Raw genomic sequence first — 26,563 nt, 5'->3', positions numbered from 1 at the left:
ACTGGGCTGGCTTACAGTCAATGCATCAATAATTAACAACACTCTGAGAGGGTTTATGAAGGCTTTTACTTGTAATACCTAAGTACATTTTGCTGCTAATACTTCAGTGGAATATTTAAAGGGCACTCCACCTGTTTTACACATGAAATTCAGTGTACCTGTCACAAGGAATACTGCTCAGCCTGCAAAAGCACATCGCCTCTCTTGGCTTGTGGCTGCCCTCTGAGGAGGGGTCTAGTAAAAAAAAAAACAGTAACATTTTATTACAAAATGAAAAGGATGAATTATTATTGTAGCCTGACACTTGGTAAAGAGTCAAAATGAGAATATATTAACCTTCTTCATTCATTTCTTCAGTTTGAGGATGTGTTTTATGAGTCGCCTTTACAGAATTGCAAACCATTGGAGATCCCCTTATCATTTGTGTCATATCCAGGAACACTTATAATATAATCACCTGAATGATGCATTATTGTGTTACTCTTGTCTCACATGTTGAGATCCTCCACACAACGATGAAATCTATGCTGCTGCTGAGCATTTCTGCAGAGACCAACTCCTCTGTGATTATATGCTGGAGTGCAGTCGGAAATTCAAGCTGCATCCTCGGGCAGAGCGGCTGCTCTAATCAACTGCGTGTAATTCCTTACCTTAGCCACAGGTTAAGTGCCTTCCCCGGGACACTGGCTACACCTCTGAATGGCAGGAGATGATTCCTTCACAGCCAAGTTGGTCTCTGGTGTCCTTAAGGGCACGATCAAGCTTCCATTCCCATCTGCCCCTCCAATTCCCCCTGTCAGCATTACTCCAGGAAGACAGAGCAACACTTAGCATGAATAATGGATGTATAGCACAGTCATTAGTATAAATAAATAAATGACCACCAACAGAGTGTAACAGAATTAGTCTTGTAAATGTAATGATGATATTACAGTAACAAGGCGGGGAGGAGAGACAACCTATCTGGCCATGTGCCCAGTGTAAGCGGATTAGTCTCCGCTTGATGACTCTGTTCTTAAATGTGTGAATTATGTATATAAACCCCTTTTTTTATTTCAAGAGCAAAATTTACATACGTTTCATGGTGATTCTCCACTAAAGAGGTGACACTTTTCATACATTATTCATTTTTGTCTTTCAAGAACTTAAAAAAAGTGCTTCAAGGTGAGGTGAATATCTTGGCACAGTTTGTTTTTAGCTGAATCTTTTCAGGCCGTGCTATCAGTGTTGTTTCATGAATGCCAATGTTGGTCTGTCTATCAATCAACGCATTTGGTCAAGACTCAAATTTCTCAGAGCATTTTGAATGGATAGTCAGGATCACACATGTGCACACATTTTTGGTGATCCTCTGACTTTTTCAATAGCAAAGGGTTGTAATGTTTAGTTTCTAGTTTCATGTCTGACCCAATATACGATTTTGGTATTTTGGTGCAGATATTCATGGTGCCTAATGACATTGGTGATCCCTCAACTTTTTCTTTCAGGGCGCCAGCGCAGATCTTAGTTTTCACCAACTCTGAGAAAATTCTCCTGGATGGATTCCTACAAAAGCTTGTGCAGACCCCTCATTGTTCTTACTTTCGTTGCCAAATACTTTCAAAACTAATGACATTCCCACCTCCCATTGTAAATGTAAGCTTGGTAAAGGCTAACCTAAGACAGTGAACATCGTGAACATCAGCACAAAGCTTTGTGATTCTGAGAAATCTTCAATGCTACAGTTAGCATTTAGAGCAAAATACTGCTGTGCTCAGTGGGCTACAGCGTGGTGGAGCTGCTAGCATGCCTGTAAACTCTTGTTTTTCACTGTCTGTCTTCCAAAGTCAACCACTGGACCCGGGACTCTTACTTAGAAGAGTCCCCAATATAAGATAAGTGGATTTAAATGCAAATCTGTTTTGACTTCTTCTGTCCGAGTGTGTTTAAAGCAAGCGGCAACCTCCGGTGTTGAAAAATGAAGCCAATGCGGAAGTGCAAAAAACTACAGTTCCTTGATTGGCCACTTGAGGCTGGCTCCAGAAAACAAGAAATAACATTACAGCAGGTGGGAAAATGCCAATTTTTACAGCTGAAATAAACATGTTTACAGCCTGGTACAAAAAACGGTTTTGTTATAAATAGCTAATTTTATTGTTCAAGATAACTGTACAGAGGGGGACTTTTTTTTATAACACACCTGTTTTAATTATATTAAGCCTTAAATCATAGGGGCCGGATCACTTGATTGACAGGTGGATCCTGCTGGCTGTCTGCTAGACGTCAACACAGACACAGACACTGAGCTTAACTTCACCTGTTTGTGTTGTAAGACTTTTGGGGATTTTTTCATTCAAAATTGGACAAATAATCGGTCTCTGTGGGATTTATGGAATTTTATGGCTGTGCAAGAAGTCTGAGCTCCAGCTTTTCAGTGAGTTAAATGTTAGTGTTACTGTATTGAAATATTTTTAGCACTAAGTAACAGGTATACTGTGCTCGCTTTAGTTGCTTGTTAGCCTGTGCAGTGTTTAAAAAAACATTTATTTAATCGTCGGCCAGTAAACAGGAGTCAGGAGTATAAGAGATTACAGCGGACTGCAGTGATGAGAAGATCGGTTATTTTAAGTTTCCCGTTACGTGTCGGCTCGCCGCTCTCTCAGTGGGCGAGCGAGCAGCGAGTCCGCTACTTCTTTAGTCTGATAACTAAACACTTGCAGTCAGTCACCGACAGAATCTCCTCCTGGCAAAGTCAAACTAGCTCATTTATTATTTATACAGTCCATGGCAAATAACCGCTAGCTACGCTGAGGAGCATATAGCCTGGCTTCATTGCCGTAGCTGGCTGATTCATGCGGCCCGCCCATAGAGCTCAGCCATAGGCTTTAGCTCGGTCGCGCTCCGCCTCCTTGCCTGCCTCTGGATTAGCTGGCTCTGGCATTTCCAATATGGCGACCCCCAGCCGCGGCGTAATTCGGGTTTCAAAAAGCTGCTTCAGAAACCAATGGGTGACATCACTGAGACTACGTCCATTATTTATACAGTCTATGGTTGAAAGCTACAATCTTGAATATTTCCATTTTGTGCTCTTGAGCGACACCCACTGGCAAAGATTTAAAGGGAGTACACTTCCCAATTTAACTAGATGTCTAAGGCTGGCTCCCTTTGTCACGGTTCTAACTCTTGAGTTTCCTTGCTTTTTTTTTAGACTGTTTGCCTTCATCTGAGCAGCAAATTTGTTTCTTTTTCTTTGGATTTTCACCTATTTTTGAAGTTGTATCTCTAGTCATCAATCTTTTCTTTGTTCCTTTCAGCCATAGTAGATTACTGTTTACTCGCAATGCTTACAGAAACCGCAAGTGCAGCCACTTAACTCTGCCTACACTCTCTGACCAACCAACCACTGCTGGGTGATGGAAAATGTGTCACTAACTGGGCGCCGCTTGTGATTTTTTCCACCACAGACACCCAGTCCATAATAAAACGATATACTGCAAATACAAAGGCTTTCATCAGTGGGCCATAGGCTCAATCCTCATTGTGTTAACTAATTCGGTGATAGATAGAAAAAGTAAGTGAAAAAGTTTGAGAAACCTTTAAGTGCACCCATTCCTCCATGTACACCACAGGTGTGCACCCTCAACACATTTTGGTGCCTGTATGGCCTCATATAGGAGCTTACTTTGTTAATGGAGATGTTCCTCTCCTGTGGGCTGACACTGCCTGCTGCTTGACCTGATTCAGCTCCATTAAAGAGGCCAACAGGGCTATTAACCCCCGCATCAATACCTCACCGGTTCAGCCTCGCTTACAAACCCATTTCAGCAGCGGTCATAAACACTGGTCTTATTATAGTATCTCTGGGCCAAAGCAAAGTGCCCCGGCTGACCCTATAACAAAAGACCCCTAAAGTCAGCATTAACCTGAGTGGAACAAGGGCACGCACGCACAGGAAATAGACTTGTGAGGGGGTGTAAACTAATGAACTGTTGTTGCATGTTATATCTCAGGCTCCGGTTCCTCAGGAAAGACTGAAAACCATTATCTTTTATTTCAGGATAAAAGTGGTTATAGGCTGCTGGATTTGTGCATCTTAATGGATGATAAAGTGCAGTGAGTGGATCACAGTGTGCCACATCAGTTCATCCAAATCACATCCTCCTGTCCCTCCTCGGAGAGAGTTTTATTCATAAGCTCAAAGCTTAATCAACAATATGCAAGGAGGCGTTGAAAAGGATCATATTAATTAAGTGACTTTAGTATTGCATTTGTCTCGAAGCATGAATGCTGCAGGATTGCCAAAGGAATTTTTAATTCATTGGTTTACAAAGTAATGTCAATGAGACTAATATCATAACCTTATTATTTACCCAGCTATAGGGGTGTTACCTTAATAAAGATTTTCATAACAATCCATTTCATGTACATAATGGGGGCTGGGGGAGCTTTGAGAAGCCTCTAACCATCATTAAAACTGAGCCCCTCTGTGAGAGTAAACAAGCATACAATCGCAAACCGGAGACTTATCATAAAAGTGCAAGAGGAACCCCCCGCTGAGAAGCACCATCAGAGCCATCAGTTCCCATCTAAGAATCAGACAACAGCAGGAAAGTACAGATGAACAGTCAAAGGCATGAGCGTGAGCGTGCCTGCACACACACAAACACACTTGCTTTAGATATTTATTATATAATCTCGCCCTGAGGTGAAAGCAAAAATGACAACACTGAATGTAACAAATTAAAAGCAGCCCCCTCTAATAAATGTCATGGAAGGAAGCCGTGATGCTACTTCTCTCTTGTTCCCTCTGGCAGGCTCAGGGTGTTTACCCAACACCCTCAGGTGCAGCGACTGAAACGTCGCTAGGCAACCGCACCACCCCCTGTTGTTGCTCTGCCTCTGGCACTCAAGTGGGAGCTTATGTGGACTTAACTCTGAAAGAGCAGCAGTGTTGAGGAGTGGAAGGGGGATTACCAGGAAAAATATTGGATTGGGCTCTGGCACAAGGGGGCAGGGCCGTACCTGAATCACCTCTGGCACCATACGGGGATGTCACGATGGACTGTCAGGACACACTGGTTCTGCACTCAGGACTGAAAGCCTGGTTTGAACTGGCTCTGATTTCTCACAGCAGCAGAATAATGTTACACTCTTAGACAATCCAGCGCCTGAGAGGATGGCCCAGTAGTTTGGTTTTTGGGTGTCAAGCAGGGCAAAACTAGAATTAACTTTAAAGTAGCACATGAGGATGCAGCTTCAGTCAGTCAGCTATAGGAGAACTTGGTAACATGGTAAAATAAGCTACTGCCCCCTAGTGTCTCACAGATGTACTTTCACTGTAGAAAATGACATTTTGGCTCATCACCACCAATAGCTCTAAATCTGCTCGTATTGTTCCTCTTTGGTCCAAGCAGATACAAAAGCTGCTCCCAATCATTGCAGCATCAGGCTACCGTCCCAGAGGCAGAACGGACTAATCATTTGCAGCCCGTGGTCGTGCTCGTGTTGAATGTTAGCAGCTGATGTTGCAGCTGTTGCCAAAGCACCGTGTGTCGGGCTGATAATGGAGACGGACTCAAACAAGACAAAGAACAGCACAGACTGTGAGCAGACTGTGTGTGAGCGTGATTTCATTCTGTGAGCTGAGTGTTTTACACATGGGAGTTATGCTCAATAGCTGCCTGTAGACCCAGGGGACACACCGTGCAGTATGTGTGGCTTTACAGATGTTGAAGGATTAAGTGGAATTATCTGTGAACAGGTAGAGTAAGAAGGAATTAACAGCATTCAGCTTATTCATGTACAAAGCTTCAATATCCTCGGTGCCACATGCTGCATTCCACCAGATGTTTTAATGATGCGATGCTGCCCTCTAGTGTTACATAAAGAAACACAAACACACAGCCAGTTACTGTAAAATCATTATTTATTCAAACTTTTTAATAGAGAAAATGTGTTTTTTCTTTATGCTGTAATGATAGATTCTCAATTCTATACAAAACTGTGTGTAAAACTTTAGGTGTAACATTTACAAATATACAGGAAGAAACCTCTGTTCCTCACGTCTGAGGACTCTGTCAGTCACTATTAAAGAGTAAAAATGTGTGTTGGTGGGCAGCTACAAAAATAGAGATCAGTATCCAGTAGATGAACGTTTGGTATAGCATTACAGGTTTCTGAAACCTGTTGAAGTTCTAGAAATCAATACATGTCAAACTAATTTTAAAAAGAACAAATTAACAGATTAAAACAAAGTGCACACCTCTCTTCACGCACTGAAAACTACACACCCAACAAATGATTTTCAACAAAACATATGCACAAGAAAGCACATTTTGTTTTGAATTTAAGCTACACAAACAACTGAGGTGTCACATGAAATTAAATAAATAACTAAACAATCATTTAAGCTTGAGTTTAGTAAATAAATATGGTGAAAAAAAATCAAAGTAATGGATATGACAGAAAGAGAGTGAGCTACTGCTTCAGGTGTTACAGAGGGGTTAATTGCTTCGGGATGATTATATGGCTTATTCATAGTTAGGAAGGCAACTCAGTAGGTTACACAGTTTGAAGCTCAAACTACTTCAGTCGACGAAACAAAAATAAAATCATCAGTCTGTTAAATTAGTTGGTGGTCTAAAACAAATATGTTGATTTTCATTGCTTAAAATCCTAATGCAGTAGGTCATTGTTCATACAAAAACTCATCCTCAGAAAACATGTTATGTGTTTACGCACTTTTTTAAAAAACAGTGTGCGGGGTAAATAAAGGGGCATCAGTCCATGACAGCTCGGAAAAGAAAACAAGCATTACTTGAGGAGAGAGGTAGAGAGGCCATCCAATATGGCTACTACAGTATTTCAGGTTATCATGTATATGTGAAAGACCTTGAAATGTGCCGAGTCGCTGCCCTCCTCCTCTTCATTTATAAGAGTCTCTTAAGCTCTCTCTGTGGTGGGAGCGGCTGGTCTCTCCACACACTTCATTTCCCCTCCTCTCCTCCTCCTCTCCTCTCCGACATCAAGCCTATTTGAGGAAGCCCTTGTAGAGGAAATGGGAGTGACTGGTAAATCTCTCGTTCTCCAAACAGAAGAGCAGGTCCCTGAGATTGACACGTGTGATGCGCTGCCGTGTGGGTCTGGAGCCCGATGAACCGGCCCCGCCAGACAGAGAGGGACCTGATCCTGATCCCTGCAGGACGAGAGACAGCAGGGAGAGGGAAAGAGAAGTAGTATCAGTAAAATGTACAAAAAGTACTTGTTCCACAGAAAACAGAATGGAATTAAAGATACAGCAGTGTGAGCACTGTTGAAAAGCACCATCCTCCTGCATGGGTTTCTTCTGAATGCTCTGCATTCCTCACACAGTCCAAAGCAGATTACATCAGCGATTGCCAAACCAGGGTTCTTGTTCCGCAGCAGGTAAGTAATGGATAAGTGGATGAACTAGCAGAAATTAATGGATAAATAAGTGAAACAGAACCCCTTAAATCATATGGACACTATACTGTAAATTGCTAGTTGGCATGAACTGTGAGTGAGTCTGTCGTTTCTGTACATGTTAGCACTTTTAAAGACTTGTAACCAATACATGCATGTTGGCCAGTGATCTGTTGTTACCAGTATTTACCAAATTAGTTTGAGCATTTTCTCTATTAGGGTAAAGACAGTGGAAATTGTTATAGAGCAAAACAGCTGTTATCCAAAAAGGACTCCCGACCAAGACTTCCATTTCTGTGCGCATTGTTTACAGTCCGACCAGTTTGAGCTGAGATACCACGTCTGAGATTAATGAAAAGATTAATAAAAAGACACAGCATTTTTATGCTGAATCTGTAAAAACATGTATCATTTCTTGCCTCTCCGTTGAGACATACAGTTCAGGCCCTGTTTTTTAATAAATGCGATGCAGGTTATTTAAGAAGCCCTTTGCAAGTACAAGACTCTTTCTGTACAGTGTTATTCCCATGTGTTCGTTTCATTTGGTAGCAACGTTTACACCACCCTTTCTGTACTATAGCAATTAACAGCAAATGTAATTAACAGAATAAAGATATACTTTTTACTATATTGTTTAAGGACTATTATAATGAAGTCTACATCCAGAACAATAGCATAAAAAATTGTCGTTGGTGAACAAAAAAACATTCAATTCAAATCAACAGTCAATCAATGCATCCTTTGTCAAATGATTTAAATAAAATAATAGATTTGAAAAATGGTTTCCTAAACATTATGTTTTTGTATGCCAGTTCCTGTCAACGACAGTTAAAGAATACAGGGCCTTTTATTGCAGCCAATTGTGATACCCTGAATTCAAAGAACTGGCGCTGCTCTCGTAGATGCTCCCCGGTGAATCCAAACAGCAGCGGAGGACACAGTGGGGAGTAAAAGAAACGGCAAAACAATAAGACTTAACAGAGCAGAACTCAACTCATGCATGGAGTATATACTGAACATATGAAGAACAAGGCACTCAAGAGATCAAACATCTAGAAGAGGCAGAGATTTGTGATCAAAGAAGAAATCTATTCACTTAACCAATAACAGTGATGTGTAGCAGGTAGGACCCAGGATTACCACCTTGTCTCCTTTTAATGACTGAATGCGACAGGTGCATTTTTAAAAAATGTGATCTATAATCACAACAGTCAGCTGACAACGTGCAGGAGTGCAGAGCTCTGCAGGAACTAACGAGCAGCTTCATTATGTTATTTTTATGCAAGTTCTGTCAACAGCACAGATGACTGACAGCAGGTTTCTGTCACAGCGCTGTGTAAGGTCAGTCACAGCTCACCAAATCGACTTAGTCTAACTGATACAGTCAGTAGAGAGAAGAGCTGTAAGCGCTCACATTAGATATTTCTGTAGCTGATGGTCCATAGTGACAAAGAACATGGATGTTTGACTGTATGTTGATAGAGTTACTGCTGTCACGGACAATTTGACTTTCTAACTCCATTCTTTCTCTGTTCAGCTTATGCTGATTAAATAATGTAAAGAGAAGTTCTCCTGAATGAAGATAGCAAAGGTACATGGTGACATTATGACAGGGATGATACGCTTATGGTGTCCCTGGCTAATCAACAATATATGGGTATGGGTAGAGTTACCTCAGCTGCAGCAGCGGAGGATGGAGAGTCCAGTATCTTCCTCTTCTTCCTGGGGCCGATGGCTGCGAGAGCCGTCAGGTTGGCCTCCCGCTGTCTCATCTGAGCCAGCTCCTGCTGCTGCATCTGGACAATGTACACGTACAATATCAAGCACACATTGTAAAGACATACAGAAACACGGATTAACTGACTGTCCTCCTCTCAACCTACCTCTTTTGCCTTCTGTTTCAGACGCAGTTGCTCTGGGTCCTCTTGCCGAGCTCGAGACTGCAGGTCCAAAAGCAAGACACATTAATATCTGATGTTGGCTGAATAAAGACCAAAGCCTCTACTGTGCAGGACTAGAGAAACTGCAGAGTTAGTAGGTGTTATAAAATTAATGAAGTCCATTCTGCATGAATACCTACAATCTACAATCACAAAGATAACGGAGTTTGAAGAGCAGACTCTAAACAAAAACCTAAAGTCCCCTGAGTAATACCCACTACATCAATATTTACATTTAGATCTACAGTTATTGTAACTACCAATAGTTTAATAAATACCATTTAGCCTTTATTTGATAGTTTAAGATGAAGAGAGACGGGAAATATTGAGGGAGACTCAATATTGCAATAGCAGTAAGATGTGCTATAAATAAACAAATATTACAGAGTGCAAATTAGCTATAACTCGTGTTGACATCAGTGGTTCTCAACTGGTGGGTCGGGACCCAAAATGTGTGCTTGAAAAAAAAAAGAGACAGTCTATGTTGCGCTTTAATTTTGGAGACATGGGTTTCCTTTGATGTGCGTGCAGTAGTTGAGTAGTTTAGTCACATTCCATGTATCCACTGATTGGGTAATACCAGCTACTTTCACATTCTTGAAACTTGACGAGTCCTACAGTAGTTGCATTTATGTTGCAGTTTTTAGGATATTTCTGTAGAGGCAATATCTTCCCCTTATGCACTGCCACCATTTTGCTTGACTATTATAAATGTTGTGTTCTGTGAAGTTGACATACTGTGATATACGTTCGGTCTCAGGTCCAAACTGCACCATTTTTCTTTAAATAAATTTAAGTGGTTGAAAAAACCTGAAATTTGGGTCACGACGTCACTAAGAAGGTGGTGGTGGGTCCTGAGGCAAGACCAGGTGAGAACCACTGATTTACATAATACCTGCATTTGTAACACATCCTCTCTGGATCCAAAATAAATCCAAAAAACTGTTTTTATAACGACTAAATTAAAATCGATTAAACTGAGGGTAGCTGATTGTTAGCTTAGGCTTCATCTGATCAAATGGTGTGAAAGCATGGCCATTATACCCCAGGCTTCATTCATCAGGTAAAATATTGCTTACTGAGAAAGCAATCTTCTTATGGGATGTGTTTATTGCGATTGCTCATATTGCAATAGCGATGAAATTGCAAATTATTGCTGATGATTTATTAGGTCAATGTATTATTCATTCTTGGTGTCACCTCTTTTGATACATAACACAAAACATTTGTTACAAGCTAAACATTAAACAAATACCGGTAAACAATGTCAGTACACTCTAGATGTTTGAAACTGCTGGTGTCTGGTGAATGTATTATATAAGGAAAACAAAGAGTATGTTTGATTGTTGGATAGAATCTTGCTTAAATAAAAGGCAGTGGTTTGAGCTATTGTCATTCACACTCTATTTGAGAGCGGGTATCTGAAGCTTTAAATTCTTGCTTACTCCTCACTTAAAAGCTACATAATCTACTCTTACAACAGTTAGAATTAAGTGCAAATTAAAGGTCAATGGTACCTTAGCTGCCTTTAGGAGGATCTCTCGCTCCTGCTCCTCCTTCCGTTGTTTCTCTAACTGGTCCAACTGCTCAAAGAACTTGAGCTGAGCACGAACATCACTGCTTTGCTCATGACTGTCATCCTCCTGCTGAGAGATAGCCGTGTGACAATATTATCCAAGAGGAGAGCAAGAGATTACAGAATCTGTTTAAAACTTGAACTAAACAACCATGGGGTGTTAAAATTATACAGGTATATCTTCAATAAGGCTGTTAAGAAACCTTGAAATTGATGTTTTTCTGCTGGGCCACTTGAGTAACTTTTTCCATCAGGTTCTGGAGCCGCTGCTGAGTAGCATGGGAGACAAAGGTCACCACCTCCGCACCGAGATCTGTTACACCATGCCTCCTACCTGGAAAAGAAACAGCTAGTTACCTTGAGGCTCTGCAAGGTTGATGGATAGATTTCATTTTGTCAATAATATTGTAAGTGTCTCACCAATCTCCAACATTCTCCTCTGTAGCATGGCACAGGAGAGAAAAGCCTCGTCCTTACAGGAATGTGTCACTGCTCCCACTATTCCAGAATTGGTTGCTAGGATATTAGCGCTTTCCTCTGATAGGTTCACTCCCGCCATGGAGGCTACGTCATTGATGTCATCATCATCCCTGTAAACAAACGTGCAGCAACGCAAACTCATGCATGATCATGAATACAGACATGCTATATGTCTCACACTGATTTGACAGGAACATAAGTGAAACTTGGAGAAATCACTATGAACTGTAAGTACTGTTGTGATGCCAACTTGATAACTTGTGTGATCCAACAGCATTTATGTTAAAACTGGTTTGAATTCTGTTCTCAATGTTCTTACTTGAAAGTGCCCCCAGCTTCTTTCAGCTTGTTCTTTTGAGCAGGGGTCAAGGCTGCAGCACAGACTTGTTTACTAACAGTTGATACGTCCGGTCTCACAGGAACTGGCAGAGACACAAAATCAATCAAGTCTACAGGTCACCCAAAGGAAGACATACACATGCATGGACAGATATCTTATCAGATTAACGCTCCACCTGGTTGCAGCTCTTTCAGCTGGACCTGTTGCTGTCCCAGCATGATGCGTCCAGGGGCCTGATTCCTGAGAGTCACCATGGGGGTTGTTGGTAAGGTTACCTGAGGTCTCAGCATCGCTCTCTGCTGCTGAGGCTGGAGAACCTGCAGATTACGTAACTATTACCAGAGTGAAATGCATTTTTATGTTGTACTGTGCAATTTCAGGCAGTGGAATTGCTTGCAATATTTGATATAAATGCCACTCTAAGTTAGAGATTTGTGTTATAGCCAATCTTCACCCTAGTCTACCACTATTATTGGCATTGTAACCATAAGTATGTGTCTGTTGTTGTTCATGTAACAAGGACATATGTTGTTGTGGTAACAAGAACATATGTTGTTGTTGCTCTCTTTGCCTGTCTCTATCCTGCATCTCCTTCTATCCCATTTTCGGCCCATCCAGTCGAGGCAGATGGCTGTTCAACATGAGTCTGGTTCTGCTCGAGGTTTCTGCCTGTTAAAAGGAAGTTTTTCCTTGCCAATGTGCCGAATTGCTAAGTGCTACTCATGGTGGATTGATGTTGGGCCTCTCTTTAAATAACTTAACAAAGAGTCGGTCTAGACCTGCTCTTTCTGTAAAGTGTCTCGAGATAACCCTGGTTATGATTTGGCGCTATACAAATAAAATTTGATTGATTGATTGATAGATCAGAGATATTTATTAGTCTACCAGTGAAGGGGTCTGTCCTGGTTTGCTGACCCCTGGCTGGAGCTGGGGCCTGCTGACTGGAGCAGTGAGGCGAGGGGCTGGGCCGCCCAGGACCACAGTGGTAGGAGTGGGTGAGGGGGAGGAGACTGGAGCTGAGGCTAGCTGGGGGAGCTGACTCTGCTGGATGAAGGCTGCTGAGTCTGGCGTGAGCTGCCTCAATGCTGGGAGGCTTCTCTACACAAGACAGACAGATAGAAAAACATCACTTAAGGAACAAAGAGAGATGACATTCTGCTTGTGGTGGTCTGAGAGAATCTAATGAGATTATTTTGCTGATGTTTTCTGGGTTGTATTACAATGAAAATGTCAATAGATCAGCTTTCTTACCTTGAGGAAAGGCACAAGGTAAGGTTGGGGTGAGGAGTTTAGCTCTTTGTATAATCTGCTGGTGAATTCTTCAGCTTCCAGTTTGCTCTCCTAGCACACAGCAAAAACAACAAAAAGCATGAAGTGAGAGCTGTATGCTAATATTTCTCTTGGCTGAATGATTTTCTTTTTGTAAGAACAAACTGGGAGCCTTCATTTTGTCAGCATCCTTATTAAATGTAAAACAGTATACATTATAGCAGTTTGACAGTTTATGTGTGTCTCTTGAAGGTACAGCTCACCAGCAGGTCCTTGACCAGCTCTCTCACACTGGCTGCAGTCTCTGTCGAATGCTTCCCTGTTGATGCCAGCTTGATCAATGTAGACAGGAAGTTCTTGCATTTCTTCACATTCTCCAATGTCTCCTGCCAAAAACACGCATTAAGATCATGAGGTCTCAGTTGTAAGTTATGATAAATAACATTATACATCACTGCATGCTTCTAGTTCTTTGTAAAATCCACTTCAGTATAAATGTCAAGAGCCTTAAACTCGACAGCACACTGTCACAGTGCATGCACATCAGCTTCTTCTGTCTTAGCACCACTCACCTTGCTCACTGTTACTGAGGTAACTGTGGTCCCAGCTGTTTGGCTGACAGTCCTGGGGGTCATTCCTGGTACTGCAGCCCCAACTGTGCTCTGGGAGGACAGACATCATAGTAATTAAGTGTTAACTAGGTTTTTAAATCATGTCTGTAACACAAAAAACTTTACCACATTATGGAGGTCATGTACCTGATTTCCCAAAGACATGTCCGATTACTACCTGCTGTGTTTAAAATGTATACCTTTTCATATTTATTCAGGATTATGATCCCTATATATTTAAAAATAATTCCTTAATGTCTATGTTTCAACTGTATTTAATCCAGGAGATCAGGATTATAAATAAACCCCAGTCAACTGAAATGTATTCATATTATGCACCAAATAACGCATCCTCTGGAGAGTTCGCGCTCCCTTTTCATTGAGAAAAAATGCACCCTATGACCCATCTAGTGTCACTTTGACACATCAACTGGATATATTATGGTGTAATATAATACTATGCTGACTCAATTCAATTGAATGTGACACTTTGCGTCATCCTAGTGTATGTAGTTTGTACAATTAATGGACACAAAACTATGTTCAACAAGTCACATGAAAATAAACGTAAATGATTTGGGCAGGGTTACCTGAAGAATAGGAGGTCTGTGAAGAGTGGTGGTCGCAGCGAGTGTCGTTGGAGTTGGACAGCCCTGACGGATGATGGTGTTGGGAGCCACTTGTCTGCTGATGATGGTGTTTCCAGGAGCCTGAGAGAAGGCACAAAGAATGACATGATGCACCATCAACTTCTATCAAACCAGAAAAGATATTTATTGAATACATCTTAATATATAAATAAAAACCTATATCTTTTATAATTTTACAAAATTACTGACTAATCATACTACACAGTAACAAACGATGAGCTTTAATCTATCTAATATTCTACTCAAAAGTTGCTCCTGTGACCTGTAGACAGAAGGCAAGCTGAAAATGGGCTGAATTACTGACCCTGGCAATAAAGTGAGACATGATGAAGGCCAATATAAATCTCTTATTAAGGTCTGACCTGGCCAGGAGGAACGTTTGTAGGTGTAGCAGTACGCGGGGGCATGCCTCCCTGTGCCTGCGCCTGCATCTGGGCCAGAGCCTGCTGAGGTATCATCAGCAGCTGGCCACTCTCACTGCGTACAAGCACCATCCCTGAATCAGGTCAGAAAATACAAGAGAGAACTTAAACATAATCATATTTTCATATGAAGTTGCTATGAGAAGTAGTGTCAAAATTTCTGCTATTCTAATAAATAAAACATGTACAGCTAAATCACAATGCAGAGTAAACATGATCAATTCATGTCTCACAAAACACTTAAATCATATCAGATCAGTGGTTCAGTGTAAGAATCAGATGCATAATGAATTTAAGTACACATATTTCCCATCTTTTCTGCATTGCATGACGAACATTAAATAATAATATTATTGCACATGGTTATTTTTGCAATCCTTGATCAGAGGTAAATAAAAATAAAACAAATTCGGTGCATGTAGTAGATGGAGGAACATTGCTGCCTGTGCACTTAAAAGTTCAAAGTAGTTACTTCACTCACCCGGGGGGAGCTGGATGTTGTGTAGTCCTATACTGGGCTGTCCCGGGGTTGTTTGGGGGAGCCTTGGGGCCAACATCTGAGGCGATAGGGCTCGGATCCCGCCTGGAGCGCCAGCTACCGTCACCGGAGCCCGGGGAGCGCTGACGGCTCCAGGAGTGACACCAGGCTGCGGTGCTGACTGTATTATTGTTGGTGGTGGCTCTGCCTTAATAATGTGCGACCCTGCGCTGACAGACACCGAGTTTGGCGGCTGACTATTGTTTACATGCGGGGTTTGTATGCTGATACTTGTCTGACCTGTTGCATTGGCGACCACAGCAGGGTTTGCGTTATTGTTCCCATTCATAGTTCCCGATACCGCGGTTTGCATAGGCGGCCTGACGAGTGCCACAGTGGGTCCTGCTGCCTGGCTCAAAGGCTGGGGTGAAGCGAAAACACTCTGCGAGTTCACGAGGGGGGTCTGAATTACACTGTTTGATGAGGGGGGCATTAGCGCACTGGTCAGTCCTTTTGACATCGCTGGTCCACTGTTGACAGCTGTGACAGATATCGCAGTAACGTTACTGCTGCTGCCGCTCGTCCCTGTCGCCCCCCTGAGAGGGGCAGCGTTTCCTGCATTATGAGAGTTCATAGTTTGGCTCCCATTGAATGTCTGCACCGAGTATGAGCTTACTTTCCCCTGGGCGTTATGGAGAGAAGTTACACCGCCACTAACAACAAGTGTTTTGCCGGGGTCGTGTCCCGTGGTAGGGTCCGTGCTGGCCGTCGAAGCATCCATAGTTGAACCATAGGGACCTCGTTATGATGAGACCCCCTGCTCTTCAACTTGTTTAGAAGCAACACAAACACTCTTGAATGTGATGGGGCAAGACTCTTATACATTTACTGCTGTTCACTGTCATCTGCGGTGCCTGTTTTTCGTTTATACTCGTAGAGACAAAGAGGAAAACAATATTAGTAGTTACAGCGTACCTGCTTCAGCAACCGTCTTGACCAAGTCCCAGCTGGACATTAGCTCGCGCTACCCCCTTGTCCCGGAACTATAGCCATGTAATTACCGGCTGTCTCGTGCATACTCAAGTGGTTGTTTTGACACAAGAACGACAGTTGTGACTCTGCAGACGGTTCAGGATGACAAACTACCGCTTTATTCACCTCTGTATACACTAAAGGCTCATCCAACGGGTCGGGGCCAACCGCCATCTTCACACTCCTGCGAGCTTATGAGAAGTGAGGTACTTACCAACTGACATGCGCCTGCGCACAACAGCCAAACGTCTCCGTGCAGGGATTTCGGCGCCCTGTGATTGGCTATTGCACATTCTAAAAGGCGGTACCAATGGCTTCAGCTGTCATTCCACGGGATGCCTGAGACGGAACAACATCGTACCGGAGTCGAAATGTTTTCATCAAATGTTTCATTTACGCCGTGGTGTTTATGCAATCACGATAACTATTCTGTTGTGGAATCGGACTGTGTGGCTTTTGGTGGAATAATAACCTGGTTTACAGCAAGCTAACAAACCAAATTTGAGAGTTTAAACACTGTCGATGCGCTGTGCAAGATGGCTGCAGTGTTTTTGGCCAGCAAGTGAAGTTGCTGTTGTAATGAGGTGTTTGAGCCCCACCCTCTTTTTTGAGAGGAAATATTATGCTGTACTTTGAGCAGTTATGCTGTTTAGTGCGTATAAACTCCCATGTTTGGCGACTTTCAGACCGATACACAACGCAAGAATAGAGCATGTTTATTTTTACTTTCATTGAAGTGTTTTAATACGAATCCGAATATCATATGTAATTTATTCAATTGTTACAACATTTCAATCTAAGAGTTGTAGCCTTAAGACCATTTTATTAGCCTACTAATAGGTTTCCATCAATACCGTTTTCATATACTAGAGAATCCAGTGTATTATTTAAATTAATTACAATTCTCAGGAGTTCTTTGCCCCTTGCCATTTTCATTGAATTTCCCCTACAATTACATTTAAAAGAGATAGACATAATACATAATCTATAATCTACAAACAATCAATCTGGCCTTGTGATTATCATTTAGCCTATTGGTCAATTTTCCAGCTGCAGACCCAAGAGTTCCGCTCACAATCCTTGCGGTGTACGCCGGTTTCGAAAAGAAACAAACCCTGAAACACGCAGGTGATCCAGCAGCCGAGAGGCGCGTCACTGGGATCTTATAAAGCGCACAGGTGTCTGCTAATTGTGGACGTTGATAATTAGTTCATTTGTGTGGTGTGTGTGGTGGTTTAAAGTGATTCGGACGCTGAGTTTCAGTATACAAACATATTTTCTCTGCAAACATGAGTGCCGGAGGAGGAACCCCTTACATTGGCAGTAAAATAAGTTTGATCTCCAAGGCACAGATTCGATATGAGGGAATATTGTCCTCTGTCGACACGGAGAGGTCCACGGTTGCTTTAGGCAAAGGTAGGTTGATGGGTCTCGGACACGCATGTGCTTTTTTATTTGTGCTAGTTGTTGCCGATTTATGCTGACATTTCTTTTTTCATTTAATTCTATTTCCCAACAGTTAAATCCTTTGGGACAGAGGACCGGCACACAGATCGACCAGTGCCACCCAAAGATGAAATTTATGAATACATCATTTTCAGAGGAAGCGACATCAAAGACATCACCGTGTCCGAACCACCTAAACCGCATCATGGTTTGCCTCGTGACCCAGCTATTGTACAGGTGTGTGGCTCATGGAGAGCAAATAACAATTTATAGAGTTTTCAGCGTTAATCATAAATTTAAAAGTTACTGATGACAAAAAAAGTTATTTTATCTTTGTCATTCCAGTCATCCATTGGCAACCCCTCTGCTGCATATCACCCACGCTGGAGTCCATACAGAGACATGATGCCCACCTACAACCAGCTGGCTGCCAGTTCTCTACTCAACCAACAGTACAACGCAGCGCTGGGCCTAGGTGCTGTTGATCTTCTGGTCTCAGAAAAGTCATAGGCCCTATTCAGGCTTTTCTTCAGCATGGTGATATTGGAGGCTGTTTCTCAGTTGTATCTGCAGTCCATAAAACCGCCCATGTTTGATCCTCTTCCCTCACCATTAGGACTCCATGGCATCCCAGCCAGAAGAACCCCCATGGTCGAGCAGGCTGTCCAGACCGTGCCATTAGCCAGTGCTGTCCAGAAAAGAGGAAAGACTGTGACCCAGCCACAGAGCAGACAACCTATTCGTCCAGGCCAGCGATCCAACCGGGTTGTTTCCCAGGTTCAGAAGGAGAATTTACCCACCAGTAAGCAAACTAACAGTGGCTCCTAACATAAAAAAAATCACCCTCTTTTTTTTCCAAATGCAGCTCAAAAGAAACACCTTAAACATATAATTTCTGTTAAGGTCGGGCGCAATCTCAGCCAACTGCTGCCAAGGTGCAAGGTCAAGGCAATGAGAATTCGAAGCAAAGGCCAAAACAAGGTATCCATATTCACAAAGTACACTTAAAGCTGTCTGACCGTGTAGATACACTTCTTCAAACGTCTAATAACATCTGAGGGGGGCAGAAGTGCAGCAGGAGTTTTGTCAAAACAAAAAAATGTCACTCATCCGTCAGAAATGGGTTTTAAAAGTAAGGCAAGGTGAATTTGTATGTTTCTAAACCAGTTTTGCTGTTGTGTTTCTAATCTTTGTCTCTAACGTGCAGGCAGTCGCAGGTCAAGGAACCGAAGCAGAGGCCAGCTTCTTGTGAAAAACTCAAAGGCCACAACTTTGCAGTTTGAGTCAGATTTTGATTTTGAAACTGCAAATGCTCAGTTTAAAGATGACCTTACGAAGGAGGTTGTGGGTATGTTTACTTGAAAGGATATCTCAATTCAGCTTCAGTAGATGCAATCCAAAAGACAATTTGAGGTGTTTGTATTTGTGCATTTTCTTGTGTCTTTCTGCAGTTGAAAGTGTGGATTCCGGTGAGGCCAAGGACAGCCAGTGTGTGCAGGAGGAGGAAACTCTCGGCGATAAGTACTATGACAAAGCCAAATGCTTCTTTGACAATATCTCATCAGACCTGAAGCCCAGGTGAGTGACTCTTCTTGTCTTTGTTACCTCAGAGGTTTGTAATGCCTTACACTTTGTTTTGTGTCCTCAGGAAAACCACCTGGGCAGAAGAGAAAAAGTTGAACATGGAAACGTTTGGTGTGCCCGGCCACTTCCTGAGAGGCAGAGGATTCAGAGGCAGAGGCCGCGGCGGGCAGAGCACCACGGAGCAGCGACCCCTCCCAAAGACTGGCAGTGGGAGGATGTAAAAACATTTCTTTTGTTATATCTTTGTAAATACTGTAGTTTTCTACTTATTTAAAAGTACCTCCCTTTTTCCCTATTTAAAGCTCTTGACGCAAATATGATTTTTCTTTATCCCAAACATGCATTATGGGAATGTTGTACTTTGAAAACTTACTATAGAAAATAGGAGCGCAATTTCTTTATAGCAGCTGCAGGCAGGAGGCAAATCCACTCACTGTTGGAGTTTAGTAAAATCCAATGTGAAATTTGCCTCTTTAACAGGCCACAAGGCATGTAATTTAGTTTTGTTGCTAAATGTATTAAACTCTTGTCTACCGGACTGTCAATTGAAACTCCAAATTAGTTTTGGAGGACAGCTGTACTTTTTGTTTTTTCCTTATTCTAAGACGAAAACTGTGGAGGACTTTGTAACAGTTGCTATTAAACAACAAATGAAAAACAGAATGGCTTTAATGTTATGCTGTAAATATTGTACAGAGGAACTATTAACACAGAATCCAAAGATTTCTTTATGACTAACCTTCAAGCATCCACCAACCTTAAATCAACAGTCTGTACAGTTACAAAATGTGTGATTTCTCACTCAGAACAGCAAAACATGTCATTTTTGTCTCTGTCGCTTTCTACAAATGGAAGCCAGTTGGTTGAATTTTGGGCCCAAGTCTTTTAGCGCTTTCTGGAATGAATCATCATCAGTAATAGTGATGTCCTCCAGATCTGAGAGGTTGTCCGAGTCCCCCTCATGTGCGTAGAGGTGAGGCTGATAGTCCAGATCGTCCTCTGTCTCCCTGACAGAGGTGAGCCTCTGCAGGAAATCAAACACAAACGTTAACGCTGTTGCAGGCATTGACATCACCTCATGCAGCAGAGTAGACATTATGATGTAAGGACACTACCCACCCGGTGAAGCAGAGCTCGGATAGTTGCATCTGATGCATTACCTGAGGTTCTCTTATAAGGGAAATTCCTTGTGCCCATATCTTCAATCTGAATGCAACAAAAAGTTAGTATGAATATTTAGTTTCTGCAGCTGCTGCCTCAGAGTAATAAGCAGAAAATGGACAACTTTTACACTACCTGTTGGCTGTGGTTGTAACTTAAATATTAGGGAGTTCCAGGTGTGGGGGAAAGTGGTTTAAACAGATTGGAACAAAATAAATTAAAATGTAATTGACCATGTTTTTGCACACTACCTGGTTCTCCCTGAACAGGTAGGACAAGTTTGTGTTGATTAAATGTTGCTGCATATCCTGTTGGAGAAGAGGATAAGAGCAACTGTGACAAACAGCTGTTAACACACAGTAGGCCATACATTTACCATAGCAATCTTTAGTTATTACAAGCAGTGTTACCAAGCAGGCTATGTGACTAAACTTGAGACCAACTTTGTGTTCCTCCAAACAATCTGAAGAATGTTTCACGGATCAAGTTCTTCAGGCTTTGCAATTGAACCGGTAAAAGGCGTTTTACCATTTCATTGAATCAGTCCATACCTGAGTTGAGACTTGTCTGTGTTGCATTCCATCGTGCAGTGTTTGCCGGCCAACTGTGTCATGGTGCTTTTTATCAGTGGATACAGCCAGTACACCGCCAGGAACCTTGAGAGACAAAATAAAGTGTTGCTGATATTTGCATGAATAGAAATCTGGAAATGAATCACTGTTTTGTTTGTGCGTGGTGACCTTGCAGTCTGTTCCTGGTGTCTCAATGTTTGATGCGAGGAGGGTTTCATCGGAGGAATCCCCAACCTGCAAAGTGGTGAACTGTTTTTTGCAGGAAATGACGACTGCCATCAGTAGAAGAACTGTCAGAGGATGAAATTCAAGTTGCCATGAGATGCTGGGAATTTAACAATGCATATTACACTACACTCTCAGACTGATTAAAGGCAATGATTCAGTTTCTCACACAGGAGTAGAAACAGTGAGGCGAATATGATGCCTATAGCCCCAAAGGCAGCGTTTGTGGCTGCATCTCGGCGGATCCCGCAGTTTGGCGTCACAGAGCAGTCACACATGGTCACACTGAGGCTGTAAACACCAAACTCTCCCTGCATGTCAAAGATCTTCAGATCGACTGTGTGTAGGCCAGGATACACACCGGGCCCCTTCACCAGGCTGGCTGTGTACCCTGTGAGAAGTAACGTTTTCATGTAAATTTAACTTAGAATATTAAGGTCATATATCGTGTTTTACTGCTTAGCATAGCTGATTCTACCATGGAAGGGGTTCAGGTGCCATTTTCCTTCGACGTCCCCCAGCAGTTCAAATGTGAAAGGCCCTCCGAAGGGATCGTCATCCAGGTCAAAGGCTGTGATGTTGGTGCTGGTGAGTCTGTCAGACATACACACTTCCACACTGCTCTCTGTCAGCTCAGGCACATTGTCGTTCTGGTCAATAACGTATATGTTCAGGGTGGTTGTGCCTGTCAAAGGTGGATTTCCTGTCCAACATAGAAAACAAATTTAAATAACAATTTAAATCTTTACTCTGTTCAACAAATCTTGAACATGTTTTTTACCATCATCCACTGCATGCAGTAGCACGGTGTAGACGCCATCAACGACATGAGGAGATTCTCTGTCGGGTGTGTTGACTGTTGTGACGTCACCTGTGTGGGGATCCACCGTCACCCAGGCAGCAGGATCATGTCCCACCTTGTACCTGTAGAAAAACACACCTTGCTTTAGTGATGGAGGTTTCAAAATAAGAGCTGAAATAAACATCCTACTTACACAAAATCTCTGGCATGACTGGAGTCAGGATCGACAGCAGTCACTCTCTCCACCCAGGTTCCTGTTGGAGCGTTCTCCTCCAGCATGGCCTCTTTGACAGCCTCTCTGAACACCGGGGGGTTGTTGATGTCCTCGATTTCAATTATGACTTTTACAGAATGAGGCGGAGTTGCATCGGCTTTGCTGGTGTCGACTTTCCAGAGGCCTGGGGATGTCTTGTCCTTCACTTTACAGGAGAAATACGGCAACTCATTTTCCACTGAGACCGACAGCTCCCTCTGAGCTCCATCCTCAAAGTGTAAAGGCTGAAATTGTGGATAGTTACAGCTGAATTAGTCATCAATAATTATTTGACAAAAAAAAAAGGTTTAATATTTAAAGCAAGTTTCATACTATGACAGACATGCATGTATTACTAACATGTCAGAGGTGGGTGTCCCTGAAATGTAAAGCATGCAGTCAAACTGCACTCACTTTTACTACGGTCAGCACTCCATCATTTGTGTCTGGGTCTGTTTCTATCTTGAAGTGCTCCTGCTCGTCACCCTGTATGGTGTATCTGGCTCTCCACGCCGGGCTGTTCGGGCTGTCTCTGTCTGTCACATGCAGACGCATAGGAGACGTCCCGGTCTCGTCTTCTTTTACTCTGCGAGAGCCCTGTGGTGTGAATCCAGAGGCAGAGGTCAGGGGGGAGAGTGTAAACATCTGTTTATAGTACATCTAGCATCCTGTTTTAATAAGTGTACATGTTTGACCTGTGTTTACTTAAAGTTGACAAGCATCAGTTGTTAATTGGTTCAAGTAGCGAACATGTCTCTAAAATGTCTAAAATAAAGTGGGTAGACCCAGACATAGTGTTGATATTTAAATTCAAGTGTTTGGAAATGTGAAAAATCCTTTGTTTATATTCCTCGTAATAATATTAATTGTCATTGGGGATGTTCCCTGTCCATGTTTACCAAGAAATGTGGCATTCATCTTATTTATTTTAAGCTACTTGAAATATAATAATGCCTATTGATTGACATTACAGAGAAAAGCATTCGGGAAAAATCCCACTTAATACTTTTTTTAATTTTATAAATTTTAATTGCCAATCCCATGCCAATTTCCTTGCTAATGTGCCGAATGTTGCTAAGTGCTACTCATGGTGATTCATGTTGGGCCTCTCTTTAAATAATATAACAAAGAGTCAGTCTAGACCTGCTCTTTTGTAAAGTGTCTCGAGATAACTTTGGTTATGATTTGGTGCTATACAAATAAAACTTGATTGATTGATTTGAATTGATAGATTGATATGATTATGGACTGCATTAGTGGTGCAGTTGTAAGTGCTGTGGCCTCACAGCCAGAAGGTTCTTGGTTTGGACGTAGGGAACCTTTCTGTGTGGAGTTTGCATGGGTTCCCTCCAGGTACTCTGGCATCCTCCCACAGTCCAAAGAAATGCTCTTTAGTTTAATTGGAAACTCTAAATTGCCAGTAGGTGTGAGTGTTTAAGGTTGTCTGTCTCTGTGTGTCAGCCCTGTGATTGGCTGGTGATCAGTCCAGGGTGTACCCCGCCTCTCGGCCCGCCCACGACCCTGACCAGGAACGGTATTTCAAAACTAACATCGGTCAATCTGTGAACAAATATTACAGCTATAAACTATGAAAAAAGAAACTTATAGTGGCAAATTAAAAACTTCCCATATTTTTTTTCCTACATAAAAAAACAGGTCCCGTGCCCCCCTGCTTTTATTGTAGAACTTAAAAGATGAATGTTTCATGTAAAAAATGATTCATTAAATCGTTGAGGTTTGATCACTGCACACAGGTAAACCCTAAACTGTGATGTGCAGAATCTTTTAAGATGCTGTCGATGATTTCACTGCCTACTGTTTGTCCGCTGATGATCGGGAGGTGGTTGTTTCCGTCCCGGACATGAATGAGAACAGTGGTTGAACTGGACAGACTGACGACGTCACCGTGGTCCTTCGCCTCCACCAACACTGTATACATCTGAGCCGCCTAAACACAAGCAAAGGAAGACAGAAGGATTCATAGTTTTTCTTCTACATTGATGAGTGCATGCATTTACTATAAAGCAGCTTAATCATTAATTATGAATTATATGTATTGTTATAAGTATGTGTTTGTGTCATGTATTAAACTCAGGTAGAGAGCTTACAGAACAATCAAAGCTGTCAAACAAACATAATAACAAACATATGAACAAAGGGGACCCTTGCCTCATGATCCAAACATCCTTGAAATGAGATCTTTCCAGACTTATCGATGAAGAATTCAGTGTCTGGATTGTTTGGAGTCACAGATTTGATCTCATAGTGGAACGTTGAGTTCAGTGTCCCTCTCTGGTCTCTGTCAAAAGCCCAAACAGTCAGGACATCTGAGCCTGTGGGGAAAGGACCAAACTATTCAGGCTGTTGTAGAAAATAAAATTAGGGCCTTCTCAAAAAAAGGTGGTGTGCTTTATATTCTTACCTTCTGTGTCCTCCTCATTAACGCTGATTTCATACAGATCCCTCTGAAAGCGTGGCGGGTTGTCGTTGATGTCCAGAATGGTAATAGTAACTCCTAAGGTATTGTCCAGGGATAGGTCGGTGTTCCTCACCTCAAATTTCAGCTGCAGATTGAAATACATAAGTCAAATTAAGTCACAATATAAAAAATGATGTGTAAAGAAGTTCTTGGATACTGCATTTGTGGTATGAGATTTAAAAATTTAAAGATTGAAAGTGTGGATACACATTTTCTTAAAACAACACTTTTATGTCACAATTTTTTTATCTTAAACAAAGTTCTAGCTGATTTGTTTTAGAGGGATAAAATACAGAGAGTGATTTTTTTTTTTTTTTTTTTTTACCAAAGGCAGATATTCAGTAGAAGGCTCATGTTATCTATGGCTGAAATATGGAGGTATATATTTCAGAAGTGAGACATGAAATCTCTATGGTTTTCTCAGACCTTAGTAAGACCTTCCATTTAGAGCAATGAGTTAAAGTACTCTTATGTGGTTATTGTGGAAAGCATTACCACACAGCAGTAAGGAGAAGATGTTTTTTAATGAGTGTTGAGTCTGACCTCAAGCACTGTCTTCTCCTCGTAGTCCACAGGCCTGTGGACGTACACGGTGCCTAATTCTTTATGAATGGAGAGGACTCCCTTCGGCTCCTTATCCACTCCCTCCCCATACAGACTGAAGTAGACTCGATTGTCCCGCTTGAATTTTATCTACAACACAACACATGTCACTGTAGGCTTGAGGAAAAAAATTCATCTTGGTCTTCATTTAATTCAGGTGATAAAGTTTTAAGAACTTGTGTCAAAATAAAAATCCTGACAGACAAGATGACTTATTCAAAAGTGATTTTCTAAATATGTTTGGTTTGTGTAGTTTTGTGATCCAAAAGCCTGCTGAATTTGTTTTTTTGAGCTTTACACAAACTCATAACATTTCTGGTGAAACACTCAGTACTGTCAGTTTTCTTCACTCAGCTGTTTCCTCACCGTGCCCAGCACGTAGGGAAAGGGTCCTGGGTGCTCCTCCTCGATGGTGAACGACTCAATGACCCAAGACCTTCTGTGGCGGCTCAGCAGCTCTGAGCACGCTGCACTCGGAAAATAATAAACCTGAAAGACGGACAGCCAACCAAACCTGAAACGCAGTCTTTTTACAGGGACAATAAAGTTTGGTGCAATAGGTGGAAGGTCAATATTTATGTCAGCTGCTTGTCAGAGAAATTACTAGTTCCTGGTAACCAGTTCCTTGGAAGTGTACACAGAGGCATGCCCAGAAGAACAATAGTATCACAGTGAAAGAATGAACTTTACACTTCATGTTTGACCCAACATTAATCTTTTGTGACTGTATTATCGAGGTGAATTTTACATCAATACTTTCTGACTGTTTAAACAGCTCTGTGAGAAGGCAATGACTACATGGGGACATTACTGTTATAGACAAACAGACTGCTGCAAAACCAACTGACTGACCTACAAGTTTTTCAATGATATTAATAAAAACCTTCCAATCTTAGTCCATATGTTAAGGTATATTCTCCCAAATGAATACAAAGTTTCAATCAAAATTACATGAAGTTATATCAGAAATTATAATCTATAAAACAAGTAATGGCATAATAATCTAAAAGTGAAGTAATTACAGAAAGATTTGAGGTCAGTGTTGTTACGTACCAGGAGTAAGAAGCAGAGCATGATGCTTGTAGTTCAGCTCGTCCACGTCCGACTGTTTGAGGGCGGGCTTCTCTCAGGTTTGAGCAAATGTAAACGAGACCCTGCCCTCTCTGTTTTACACACCCACACACAAAGATAATAATCACGAGTGAGCGTGTGCGTGTG

General features: G+C 42.0%; 3 protein-coding genes across 6 annotated transcripts; 1 reads left to right on the top strand and 2 right to left on the bottom strand.

Moving 5' to 3' along the window:
• Nucleotides 1-5,887: 5,887 nt before the first annotated feature.
• LOC138606576 (transcription initiation factor TFIID subunit 4-like) lies at nucleotides 5,888-16,393 on the bottom strand. Its single transcript, XM_069679045.1, has 15 exons — nucleotides 15,192-16,393; nucleotides 14,651-14,784; nucleotides 14,229-14,348; nucleotides 13,600-13,689; nucleotides 13,291-13,413; nucleotides 13,010-13,099; nucleotides 12,644-12,856; nucleotides 11,934-12,075; nucleotides 11,738-11,840; nucleotides 11,359-11,528; nucleotides 11,142-11,272; nucleotides 10,880-11,008; nucleotides 9,306-9,362; nucleotides 9,096-9,218; nucleotides 5,888-7,174 (listed from the first exon to the last, which is right to left on the bottom strand). The coding sequence occupies exons 1-15, from the start codon at nucleotides 15,967-15,969 to the stop codon at nucleotides 7,010-7,012; spliced, it is 2,568 nt and encodes an 855-aa protein (XP_069535146.1). The 5' UTR covers nucleotides 15,970-16,393; the 3' UTR covers nucleotides 5,888-7,009.
• Nucleotides 16,394-16,567: 174 nt separating this feature from the next.
• Nucleotides 16,568-19,865, top strand: LOC138605923 (protein LSM14 homolog B-like). The gene is made up of 8 exons (XM_069678381.1): nucleotides 16,568-17,636; nucleotides 17,740-17,903; nucleotides 18,012-18,141; nucleotides 18,283-18,468; nucleotides 18,570-18,647; nucleotides 18,874-19,014; nucleotides 19,118-19,244; nucleotides 19,315-19,865. The coding sequence occupies exons 1-8, from the start codon at nucleotides 17,510-17,512 to the stop codon at nucleotides 19,469-19,471; spliced, it is 1,110 nt and encodes a 369-aa protein (XP_069534482.1). The 5' UTR covers nucleotides 16,568-17,509; the 3' UTR covers nucleotides 19,472-19,865.
• Nucleotides 19,866-19,924: 59 nt separating this feature from the next.
• On the bottom strand, nucleotides 19,925-26,447 carry cdh27 (cadherin 27). 4 transcript variants are annotated; one of them, XM_069678413.1, is made up of 16 exons: nucleotides 26,399-26,445; nucleotides 25,712-25,834; nucleotides 25,286-25,435; nucleotides 24,686-24,827; nucleotides 24,433-24,596; nucleotides 24,080-24,211; nucleotides 22,678-22,860; nucleotides 22,204-22,508; nucleotides 21,990-22,132; nucleotides 21,687-21,911; nucleotides 21,378-21,599; nucleotides 21,152-21,273; nucleotides 20,963-21,067; nucleotides 20,663-20,719; nucleotides 20,370-20,456; nucleotides 19,925-20,274 (listed from the first exon to the last, which is right to left on the bottom strand). In XM_069678413.1, exons 1-16 carry the CDS (start codon nucleotides 26,417-26,419, stop codon nucleotides 20,071-20,073), a joined length of 2,385 nt encoding a protein of 794 aa, XP_069534514.1. In that variant the 5' UTR covers nucleotides 26,420-26,445; the 3' UTR covers nucleotides 19,925-20,070. The 4 variants fall into 4 exon arrangements, with proteins under 4 accessions (XP_069534514.1, XP_069534515.1, XP_069534517.1 ...); XM_069678414.1 differs by lacking the exon at nucleotides 25,712-25,834 and having other exon boundaries at nucleotides 26,399-26,441; XM_069678415.1 differs by lacking the exon at nucleotides 19,925-20,274 and having other exon boundaries at nucleotides 20,410-20,456; nucleotides 20,547-20,719.
• Between the last annotated feature and the right edge of the window lie 116 nt (nucleotides 26,448-26,563).

Source organism: Semicossyphus pulcher, unplaced genomic scaffold (genome assembly GCF_022749685.1).
Source record: "Semicossyphus pulcher isolate SPU_LCO1_2020_fin unplaced genomic scaffold, fSemPul1.0.p SCAF_3, whole genome shotgun sequence".
Lineage (NCBI taxonomy): Eukaryota > Metazoa > Chordata > Actinopteri > Labriformes > Labridae > Semicossyphus > Semicossyphus pulcher.
The sequence above is the reverse complement of the archived record's forward strand: the minus strand, read 5'-3'. Positions and strand labels throughout refer to the sequence as shown.

Coding starts and splice junctions, on each gene's coding strand:
- LOC138606576 (XM_069679045.1), bottom strand. CDS start 15,969: ATGGATGCTTCGACGGCCAGCACGGACCCTACCACGGGACACGACCCC. Junction 13,100..13,290: donor AGCTGGTCAAGGACCTGCTG/GTGAGCTGTACC, acceptor GCTGTGTGCTAG/GAGAGCAAACTGGAAGCTGA. Junction 7,175..9,095: donor CCTCCGCTGCTGCAGCTGAG/GTAACTCTACCC, acceptor CTCGTCCTGCAG/GGATCAGGATCAGGTCCCTC.
- LOC138605923 (XM_069678381.1), top strand. CDS start 17,510: ATGAGTGCCGGAGGAGGAACCCCTTACATTGGCAGTAAAATAAGTTTG. Junction 17,637..17,739: donor CACGGTTGCTTTAGGCAAAG/GTAGGTTGATGG, acceptor ATTTCCCAACAG/TTAAATCCTTTGGGACAGAG. Junction 18,142..18,282: donor CAACGCAGCGCTGGGCCTAG/GTGCTGTTGATC, acceptor CCTCACCATTAG/GACTCCATGGCATCCCAGCC.
- cdh27 (XM_069678413.1), bottom strand. CDS start 26,419: ATGCTCTGCTTCTTACTCCTG. Junction 24,828..25,285: donor AGGAGAAGACAGTGCTTGAG/GTCAGACTCAAC, acceptor TTCAATCTGCAG/CTGAAATTTGAGGTGAGGAA. Junction 21,068..21,151: donor CACCAGGAACAGACTGCAAG/GTCACCACGCAC, acceptor TTGTCTCTCAAG/GTTCCTGGCGGTGTACTGGC.